Here is an 11,249-nt window from a genome sequence, read left to right as displayed (position 1 = left end):
ACGTCTCTCTGCGTCTGTCAATCGATTTAAACAGAGTCGCGCTCGGCTGCTGAGCGAACTTGCGAATACCAAAGCCATTAAACTGCATTCTAGTATAGAGTTTCACTCCAAGAAATATTTCCTGTCAGCACGAAAAATAGTGAAAAATAGTGATCAAGGTAACTCATGCTCTAAGGGTAACTCGTAACTAGTGCATGAAGTAAGTAACTAAGGTACGGTCTTATACATGTGTAGTCAAAGGTAGTGTCGTACACCGTGAATGCATAAAACATCCCCCAATAGCAACACTGTAGAAGAACAGTTCCTTATTATACCTATACAAAATATGTTATGTATGTTATTGAAGATGTAAAATATTATTAAAGTCATTTTAACGTGAAAAACTACGTATAATTATCAAAATGGTGACTTGTGTTATATGCAAAACGAATCCATCTCAAATCTACAAAGAAACTTTATTGCGCATGCGTCATCAGTCGGAGATAACAAGGATTCCGCGGTCTGCTCTCTCTATCTTTTCACAACGTATTTCCACTTACAGAGGTGACTCACCACTCTACCTACAATATCTCTGTGGGTCAAAACCACGGTGTAAGAATAATAGGTGGTCCGGCTGCGGCTTGGGGGCTGTGATTATTTTAGCATAATTCAGTGCTTGGCCACCAGACGGATACGTGTCGCAAGGGTCAATTGTAAACAATTATGGCGCACACAGTGTTCGAAAAAGAGGAGATGAGGGTGTCATGTATATTAAAATTTGAGCAAAAGTTGCAGTTGCCAACATAAAATGACAATAATATCAAATTATAAAATATATAAAACATGTAAAGTAATATAAAATAAATACGAGTAAACTTATGAGGTTGAAATTCATAACGTTGCCGCAACAGAATGATTGATAAAAGTTTGAAATTTTCAAACACACGAAATTATGCGATGAAATTTTCGAAGTTTAGTCAAACATTATGTGTCTCACTTATTTTGCAATAACAATATTTGAGTCACAAAATTGTGCCTTTTTTCAATATTCTATTGCAGCAACGTTACGAATTTCCTGTTAAAAACTACGCACTCATCAACCTTGATAATTTTCTCTTTTCACGGCTCTGCTTTAAAATGTCCCGTGTATGAATTTTTGCCCATTGTCGCATCCTCATCGTTATATAATAGTGCATGATATATGACACAATTTCATCCTTGTGTTGTTCGCAAGGAAATGAAAAGCTATAATTCTGTATCATGTCAGAAACAGTCGATTCATATACAGATCGATTTTCAGATTCTATGTGCTTACAAAAGTATTTCTCGATCGCTGATAAAAGAGAAAACAGAAAAATATTGCTATGAATTAAACCACCTCGGGTTTTCATATTAATTAATTCTGCTTCGCTGAGAGTATCATTTTCTTTAACAGACTGAAAAGCTTTCTGACGTACTTGACACTTATTTTGTTTTCTTAATTTGCGACACAAAAATCCAGTTACATAATATATTATGCAATTGACAACCGAAGCCGACGCATAATCATGGTCAAACCTGACAACATCTTCGCATTCCCATTCTGTTGTTTGGATAATGGAGTCTAACTTTGTCTTTAATTCTTGCAAATGTTTTGAAATGTGTGTAGTATCCTTTTTGAAAATCATTGGGTAATCTGCCAATGAAACTAAAGGCTTGTGCGTATCTTCTTGAACTGTACAATTTCCAAATTTCGGGGGTTTCAACAGTTGATATATTGATATCAATTTATAAAGTTGCAAAAATGAGGAAAGCGTAGGGTGGTCATTGGCAGCTCCTGCTTGCCGGATAATCCCAAAAAATTGCTGCAATATAGATTAGATACTATTTTATAATGAGGCTGAAGTTAGTAACGTGAACATAACGAAACATCAGGGAAAAAATCACTTTTTTTAAATTTTAGTATGACTTGTAAGGAGTCGGTATTCCAAAAACCTTTTTCAAAACTACACCAATACGAGCAATTGAGTCTTTCCATTTATTATACAAATCAATTTCTTTCGGAACGTTGAAAAAAGATATGTTGTTCCCATATGCGTCTGAAGCACGTTGATGACAGACACAACAAGTCTTGACCATATTTAAATGTATTCTTATCTAAATAAATAATAAATAAATATTATATCGTTGAACACCGTTATCGTTGATTATATTCACGATTTATATTTCAATGGTTATACCTCCTCTGTTGTGATTGAAACTTAGAGCATGAAACCTAACGTGCCGCCATTATTGTTTACAATTGGCCCTTGCGACATGTATCCGCCTGGTGGCCGAGAACTGAATTATGCTAAAATAATCACAAGCCTTAGCATTGCGGGGATAGGGCAGCCGGACCACCTATTATTCTTACACCGTGGTCAAAACCGATGAAACTTCAATAATTTCGGGAACCCCCCATACTAAGAGCGGGGTCAATCCCATCTTGGTTCAAATCAAACAAAAAATATTTGATATGCAAAATTCTGTGAGACAGCCGGCTTTTATCTGGATCCCCACCCACATAGGAATCCGGGGTAACGAGCTTGCGGACTGGGCGGCCCGATCCATCAGGGATCGGTCTGCCGAGTTCGACAACCGAGTTTTTTTACTCCGATTTAAAAAAAGTATCCAAAGATAACACCACCACTTCTAGCCAATCATACATTTCGGAAGCTGGACGACACAAGGGGATCACTTATTGCTCCCTGGCAGGCAAATTCTCCTGTAAACCTTGGTTCGACAGTGATTAATCGAGTTAAGGTGCCGCTGATTATAAGCGGCAATATCAATGAAAATATCAAATCGTGACGTCATAAATACGTGCAGCGCCTCTGAACGTTGAACGGTGAACTAAGGCCGCTGATTTCATTGGCTTGTTCTGTTAGATCCAACCAATGATGTCAGTTACAGATCGAAACATACTTCTTGTGGACCATAAACGGGCTGCTGTCACATGAAAATCGCGTATACGAATCGAGCCATGTTTACAAAAAAATAACTGATAGCATAAGTTTTCCCGGATAACGTGTGTGCTTTTGTACGTGTGAATCTCCCTGGCGAGGGTGAAAGAAATTGTGGAACAGTGCAATCAGTGAATATTCAACATGCGGTAGCTCCGATCGGCCATGTTTGTTGTCGCGTGATTTTATTCACTTCATCATTCTTTATTATAAACATTATCAGCGATTTGCCTGAGCAGTGACTGAGATTCACACGTACACTATTATTCAAGCTACGATTTGAAATATTTTCGAGTAAGATTCATACTCTCGTTATCGCAGGATTCGTATAGGCTTTTTCACCCAATTACCCCGCTTCTGACGTCACGAAATATATATATGACATGCCAGGTCTGCGGAGCCTTAAGGCCAACCACACCAATTGTAATGACCACCTGGCCAGGATGGGCTTGGTTGCTTCCAGGGTATGCCGGTGCGATCACCCTTCCCGTTCGGTGAATCATCTATTTTGGGAATGCCCTTGTTTTGCTCTCCCGAGAGTAAAGCTTAGGAGTTTTTTCTAGAAGCACAACATCAACCCCTGTTCCGACGTTCAAAAAATATTCCTTACATGTCCTATAAATACAATACTAATTATGACATATTTAATCATTAAAAAAAATCTGAACCTGTAACCCTAGGTACACACAATAAATACCAGTATTTGATTTTGTAATCATTTTTGCCAATCAGTATTTTTTCATTCAATACGAATAAACGAAATTCTAAGTAAAGGTAACATTCACTCACCGCACGCTCGGCAGACACGGTAAAACGAACTTACCGCACACCAACACTGTGTCAAAAAATATATTTCGAGCATTTTGATTAGTTACCACTCGTCCGTGCACATGTGAACCCAACCCTAACCATCCGGTCGAAAACCAATTAAAATGCCTGAAATGTATTGCTTACTAGATTTCAAGCACTTTGATTGGTTACCGCTCAGCCACGCTCCGCGCGATCACGCGTATGTGAACCCACCCTTATCGGTCGTCGTCACCGCTCTCTGCTTTGTTGCGCACCATCGAAGTGCGCACAGGCCATCACAGGCGATAGCGTGTCGCGTATAACAGGGAAATCCCCCTCCGCCCCTCACAAACGACGAACAACACGAACAGGGGAACCACCGCTGAAATCCATCGTAAACACCGTATATGCATATAAGAGGACATTCGCGCAATTGTCATTCAGTCTTCGGAGTCTATCAGACGTATTTAAGTTGCTCTGAATTTTTACAACGATATCATCATGAGTTCAATACCGCCCCATAAAGAAACAGGTATTTTATAATTTTTTCCATATTAACGCTGAGATCCATAACTCGCGTAGCAAGGTGTCAAAAAACGATATCTCAAAATAACACATTTTTGTACAGAAAATTACGTCAATAAGTTTGACATATTCCTTGTCGCTTCCTTGCTGTAAAATTAAAATTAAATTACTGTAAAACTTGATACAGAATATCTTGAATGAATTTTTGCGAACACCTGCTTGGAAATTTTCATCTTTGAAGCTTGTGCGGCTTGCATAAAGTGCCCTATTTCCAAACAATGCGGTAAAACCAACAATAAAATATCCAAATCACCGTTTTCTCGTCACATTTCCAAACCAGCATTTTCCCGACTTTGCAAATTCCAGAATAGGCGTTTCACAGTACCCGTAATAACCCCGAACCGTCAACTTTTCTACATGCACAATTTTTGAATCGACATTTTTCCAACCTAGCAAATTCTCGAATTGTTATGGTTTTGACGTATCGGTTTCCCTGCGGACTTGAGGAATTCATAAGATGGACAATACGATGATTCGGGAATTTTATCTGTTGGGAATCTGCATGAAAATGACGATTCGGTGTGACAACGGTTTGGGTGAAACGACGATTCAGGAATTTGATGGATCGGGAAACTGGTTTCAGGAAAGTGTGAAGGGTTCGAACTGCCCAAGCAGGTGTGGGGAAACAAAATTTTGACTCATATCTGAGAGTAGAAATTCCGAACGCTTTCGACTTAAGCACATAGTAGGTACACGTGTATAATTCCAGTGTGCACCTATTTTTCAATCAGGTTGAAGTTTTTAATGTTAATGCAATGATGCGTGTTTGGAAAAAGTCGTTATTTTGCAACTTTCGGATTACTTGTAATTTATTAAGCTGTTCATACAGCAGCAACAAACTCAGATCTCGTAACTCAACTTTTTCAGGTATTCTAAAGGTGCAAAATAGTAATTTTCATTCCAACATTTGAATACATTAACTAACTTCAGCCTCATATTTTTCAGGGGTTAGCTGTCCATTCACTTGGGACATGGGAATTATCACGGAAACTCGAGAAAAATTATGGGATGATAAGAATCGTATTGAAGAAGTTATTGATATCCAAGAAGAGTTTCCAGAATTTGTATTAATTTACAATCTCATGCTGGCTTATGAAAATGTATTGAACAAGAATCTGCAAACTGCTATGAAATGCATTAAGGAAGCTGAAGATAGTTTTCATGAAATCAAACAAAGGTTCTGATATTATTCACTATAACATTTTTCCTCAACGTTAGTTTGATATCACATCGTAACGAGAAAAACTAAATACCTTAAATATATTAATCCAAAAGTTTGATATTTCCAACATATACGTATTCCCCGTTGAGAGAAATCTAAATCTAAAATCCCATTACGCGAATACACGCAGTTTATAAAAATATAGTACTCTAATGAATATTACTCTAATTTTTACTTATATTGAAAGTACTGATTAAATTTTACATCGAATTATTTACGTTTTTTCACTGATCTAATAATATTATAATAATGAAAATTAGGAAAATACCAGAAAGTGCAGAACATGTTCTACAACACATTTTGTTTGGAACAAAGTACCATGTGCTTCAACAACTGGGGCAGGTGACACAGGCAGATGAACTACTGAAAGAGATAAGCATTGTTAAGGACATGAATGAAACGGAATTAGCCATGTTATCTGGGTGTCAATGCTTAGCTTGGTCACTGTATCACGTCACTGATCATTCTATGGCAATCAACTCTGCACGAAAGGCTGTCCAGCACGAGCCCAGTAATGGCAAATGGCACTTTTTGTTGGGCAAAATGTACAGAAGGTCAAGACGGAGGCATTATTGGGTTGGTAACCATCCTGATAAAGATGAATCATTGGCTTTTCAGAAAGCTTACGACCTATCTAAATCTGCTTTATTTGGTGTATCTTTGGCCCAAATGTATCGAGAGTCTGGAGAATATTCAGAGGCTACTCGAAGCTATAAGGAAATTGCTGCTGGTGAACCAACTTCTTGCAAAGTGCAATTACAATTAGCCCTCGGATTAATACGAGCAAAAGAATGTTCTCATGCAAAGGGATGTCTGGATTATGTAGCTAAAAAGACACCCAACTCTTCGATCTATCAACATTACATGGGTATATATGAGGAAAAATGCCATCAAAACTTTAAGGTAATGACTGATAATTATACACAATATTGTCAATTTATTTATATTCAGTTTATAACTACTTTTGAATAATATTGCCTCATTGATGTGAACCAAGATATTAATGCTATTTTTATTTGGCTAATGAATAATTGAGACTACAAAGAATTAAAACATCATAGACAGTGTGTGAAAACTATAGAAATAAATTGCAAGTCATTTGTTAACAAATTTTTAGGCTGCTCTTTCACATTACACGGCTGCAATAAAGGAATCAAATTTTGCGGCAGAATGGTCGTACATAGAGTGTAAGAAAAAAGTTGAAACTCACTGGAATCCCCTGCCATATTTGTTGGAATTATTGAAGAAGTACAGCAAAGATCCTGATTACCAAATTCAACAAATAACCGTTGAGATCGGATTATATTATTTGTTTCACACGGATGATATTCTGTCTGCAAGTCAATACTTGGACAAAGCTGTTCAAATTGATCCAAATGCGCAAATCCTGAAGGTATGGAGTTGATATATATTATATATAATATACGTACATACATAATTCGTTTGAAATAATAATTCAATTTCTGAGCATGTTCCCATTTGTACTGTAATGCCTAAATGATAGAAACTATATTAGCAAAAGTATCATATGATTTAATATTTTCTAAACTACCAAAATCAATTGATTTGTTTGTAACAACAAAATCTTTCATACTTCAGGCATATCACGTTCCTCGTGGGAACCAAATGAATGTATATCATGCATGGGCAGTAAGATTGCACCTTGCATTACTGACGCAAGCTACAAAACTTAGTATAGGCGACACAGCCATGTTGAAAAATAAATTGCAGCTCTGTTCTGAGAATGATCAAGATTCATCTTCCATCTCTGGCGATTCAAAACAAACTCTGAGCCAACAATGGTCAAACATCTATAAAAATTATCATCGTCGAAGTTCTGCATCTTCCACACAAAAAAATCATCTTTCGAGAAACAGTGGTAAATCAAAAAAATCACAGTATCAGTTCTATCAGAGAAATAAATCCAAAAGCACAAGGCAACCGAAGCATCTGTCATAAACGATATTCATCATTTACATAGAAAAGTAAAGGACATCCATTTGCAGATCGTGGGAAATGTGAAAACATTCAAGATACTGTGGCTACAACACCTTGTGGTAAAAATGAACGTACTGCGGCTAAAGCAGTATGTCGTTTAATGAAAGATTTTTCAAATGCCGATTTTGGACTTATATAACCATCAAACAGCCCAATGCTAATTATTCTACTAATTCCTATGTAATCAATATTTCGGATATTCGCCTATGTATCTGTTGTGCAAGAAATGTAGCTGGCCAAGGGCTTCGATTACTGTCAGTTATTTTCCATTCCTGACATATATTTTCCACCAAGAGCCATACATGAAGGATAAGTTTCATTGTAATTTCGCTATTCTGTCACACAATCATTGTTTCTGATAACTATTATTTTACATATGTACACACATATGAATTTTGCAATTACACCTCAACTGTTCAGATTGTCACATTTCGTGTACTGATTTCAATTATCTGCCAATAAAAACATGCAAAAAATTATGCTGAACAGCAGAATCAAATTTAGACTCTTAAGACCCTACAACTTCAATTGAGATGTTGAATATTATGATTTTTGGCACTTATCCCATCAGGATACAGCTAGACGAGAAGAAAAAGAAATACTGTGATTTATAACTTGATCAATTCCAACAGGAATATATCCTCAGTCGTTGCTGGTCGGTAGTGGAGTATTAGGTTAGGTTGTCGGAAAGGAAGATCGGTAGCAGACAATGTAACAATAATAACTACAGACATAAGACTAGCCTTTATCAAAAAAGAATACTTGTCAGCAGTTTCTTTGGAGATTGAGGGGGGTTTCGATAACATTATACTTAACATCCTGCTTCAAAAGTTGTTGGCTCACGGCATTCCTGATCGAATTGTTTCATTTATTAAGAACATTGTCCAGAGCAGGGTGTTGCATGGCAGAATGCAGGAAGCTTCATTGGGCCGATTGGGCCCAAGGACAACTAACCTGGGTCTCCCCCAGGGCTCGATCCTAAGCCCCCTCCTATTCAACCTATACCTAAGATCTATTCAAAACGCGATACATGCATATATGTGGAATGCATACATGCTAATACAAAGATCCCAACCTATGCCGATTATGTGGTCATCTACTCTTCAAATAAGGACCTGCATTTAGCTCTAAGTGAGGTCTCTGAGTCTCTAAACTCGCTCAGCGATTGGCACTTTCTGAGAGGTTTTGTACAGAGTACTGAGAAAACCTAACTCTGTGTCTTTTCGAGAAGATACCAGGTTCCCAACCCTGTTGAAATTCAACTCAAAGGCTGTCCCATTAGGAACACTTCCGCAGTTCAGTTCCTTGGCTTACTATTGGATAGAAAATTGTTCTGGAGAGACTACATAGAATATAACCGCGGCAAGGATTATAGGGTCGTCCTGGTCCTTAAGGCTCCGCTGACCTGGCATGTCATATATATATTTCGTGATGTCAGAAGCGGGGAAATTGGGTGAAAACGCCTATACGAATCCTGCGATAACGAGAGTATGAATCTTACTCGGAAGTATTTTAAATCGTAGCTTGAATAATAGTGTACGTGTGAATCTCAGTCACTGCTCAGGCAAATCGCTGATAATGTTTATAATAAAGAATGATGAAGTGAATAAAATCACGCGACACAAACATGGCCGATCGGAGCTATCGCATGTTGAATATTCACTGATTGCACTGTTCCACAATTTCTTTCACCCTCGCCAGGGAGATTCACACGTACAAAAGGACACACGTTATCCGGGAAAACTTATACTATCAGTTATTTTTTTGTAAACATGGCTCGATTCGTATACGCGTTTTTCATGTGACAGCAGCCCGTTTATGGTCCACAAGAAGTATGTTTCGATCTGTAACTGACATCATTGGTTGGATCTAACAGAACAAGCCAATGAAATCAGCGGCCTTAGTTCACCGTTCAACGTTCAGAGGCGCTGCACGTATTTATGACGTCACGATTTGATATTTTCAAGCCAGGTCAGCGGCACCTTAAAGCCATATCCAGTCTTTCCTGGAGCGCTCAACCCTCCACTCCACCATGCATTCACCATGGGGTTTACAAGGGGTATGTAAGGGCCATCCTGGATTGGGGCGCTCAGCTCTTGAGGGACACGCCGGGATCCCATCTCGCTAGACTGGACTCGATTCAGGTCTCGGCTCTCAGAACTTGTCTAGGATGCATTAAAACAGCACCTAATAATGTGACCTTTCACCTCGGTGGCCTCCCTCCATTTCAAATCAGATGGCTCGAACTAACCACCAACTACATCTATAAAATCCGCGCGAATCAGGGCAACACGGTGATCCCCAAGTTACAGTTGATGGAGATCCTATTGGACCGTCGGCGGCGAAATCCAGGTCCACCTGGTTCGTATATAGGTATACAAGACTTGGTTATCTGTGCGGGGCTAAGTCTCCTGGATTTTCTCATCCAAGCTCTCTCCCTGCTTCGACTTGGAGTATTTTGCGAACTTTACTCCACATGTTGTGAAACTTGTAGAGCAGTCTCTCCGGTCTGGGTTTTTTTTTTTAAATTTATTTTTGTTTCCTGTTTTTTTTTGTTGCCCATCCTACGACTGTGCCGTCATCCTCCTCCTCACCTGCAAACTGCCAGGAAGCCCTCAGATACACGCCAAGCCACCATGGTCCACATAACCTAAAGGACTGCATCTGCAAGACAATACTCTCTCCACGCTCGCTGATCTGCGCATAGTTTTCTGAAATCTCGTGAGGACTTCAGGAGCACTTAAGAATATATTGACACATCCTTCAGAAGGAAAAAGAAGAAGAAGAAGATTTCGGGAATGCTGTGAATATTATGGCGTCAAATGTTGACGAGTTTCTGAAATATCAACAATATGACGACAATTCGTTTATACGTTCGCGCCTGTCTGACAAAATCAATAGAAAGTATTGAAATTCGAGCACCCAGTCATATTCATACATTAATTAATGTTTATCACGTAAGGTGTTTGGCCATTTATCCGTGCAGTTAGAATATTACTTTTGAATAAATCTTATCTTCAGTCAACGCACCGTGAATAGCTTCGGTTAACGCACACAATGAGAAACCAAAGTAAACCTAATAGAATGTGGTGACGCAAAGTACCATAAGGAGAATTTCTTCTACAGATTATTCTGAAAAATGAAATTTCATTTCTTTCATTGCTCCTCTGTAGTTAATAGGTTTCAAAAAATATTTCAATTTTATCAGTTCAATTGGCATCAAAAGTAGAAGCAGATTACACTTCAAACACGTTAGCGCATCATTGATTGCAACTAGATCAATTTCAAAATTTAAAATAATTTTAAATTATTTATGATATCATCTTTTGATATCCTAGAATACACTAGGGTGCTTCATTTGAAACGAACATTTTATTTTTTTCGCTAACACATAAAAATTTTGTTCCTTCTATCGAAAAAGAAATTCCCTGAAAATTTGAGCCCTTAATCTTAATTTTAAGTGGTTCCTCTCGATTGATGTATATTTCCCATTGAAATAACACGTAATTCATGATTTTTTTCATTTAAATTAACATAGCTCTGTTTGATTTCATGGTATTTCATTGCGATTAGTCAGAATTTGTAGTATATTAGTGACTCTTTGAAAGTACCCACTAACATTTTTTTGGACTTGAACCCATCTCATCGGTATTTCATATGAAATTTCATATTTTTTGGGGGATTTTAATATATTA

At 37.9% G+C, this 11,249-nt stretch overlaps 2 protein-coding genes across 2 annotated transcripts; both read left to right on the top strand.

Annotated features, from left to right (window-relative positions):
- The first annotated feature begins 4,776 nt into the window (after positions 1 to 4,776).
- On the top strand, positions 4,777 to 7,535 carry LOC124404695. The gene is made up of 5 exons (XM_046879025.1): positions 4,777 to 4,930; positions 5,280 to 5,511; positions 5,817 to 6,459; positions 6,674 to 6,949; positions 7,156 to 7,535. Exons 1-5 carry the CDS (start codon positions 4,792 to 4,794, stop codon positions 7,513 to 7,515), a joined length of 1,650 nt encoding a protein of 549 aa, XP_046734981.1. The 5' UTR covers positions 4,777 to 4,791; the 3' UTR covers positions 7,516 to 7,535.
- A 928-nt stretch (positions 7,536 to 8,463) lies between these two features.
- LOC124404694 lies at positions 8,464 to 10,694 on the top strand. The gene is made up of 3 exons (XM_046879024.1): positions 8,464 to 8,512; positions 9,526 to 9,915; positions 10,163 to 10,694. Exons 1-3 carry the CDS (start codon positions 8,464 to 8,466, stop codon positions 10,201 to 10,203), a joined length of 480 nt encoding a protein of 159 aa, XP_046734980.1. The 3' UTR covers positions 10,204 to 10,694.
- The last annotated feature ends 555 nt before the right edge of the window (positions 10,695 to 11,249 follow it).

Source organism: Diprion similis, chromosome 3 (genome assembly GCF_021155765.1).
Source record: "Diprion similis isolate iyDipSimi1 chromosome 3, iyDipSimi1.1, whole genome shotgun sequence".
NCBI lineage: Eukaryota > Metazoa > Arthropoda > Insecta > Hymenoptera > Diprionidae > Diprion > Diprion similis.
This window is presented reverse-complemented; position numbering and strand designations above follow the sequence as displayed.

Bases quoted from the DNA above. Each gene is read 5' to 3' on its own strand.
- LOC124404695 (XM_046879025.1), top strand. From the start codon at position 4,792: ATGGACAATACGATGATTCGGGAATTTTATCTGTTGGGAATCTGCATG. The intron at 4,931-5,279 runs GTTCGAACTGCC...CATATTTTTCAG, and splicing joins GTTTCAGGAAAGTGTGAAGG to GGGTTAGCTGTCCATTCACT. The intron at 6,460-6,673 runs GTAATGACTGAT...ACAAATTTTTAG, and splicing joins AATGCCATCAAAACTTTAAG to GCTGCTCTTTCACATTACAC.
- LOC124404694 (XM_046879024.1), top strand. From the start codon at position 8,464: ATGCAGGAAGCTTCATTGGGCCGATTGGGCCCAAGGACAACTAACCTG. The intron at 8,513-9,525 runs GTCTCCCCCAGG...TTTTCAAGCCAG, and splicing joins CCCAAGGACAACTAACCTGG to GTCAGCGGCACCTTAAAGCC. The intron at 9,916-10,162 runs GTTCGTATATAG...GCAAACTGCCAG, and splicing joins GCGAAATCCAGGTCCACCTG to GAAGCCCTCAGATACACGCC.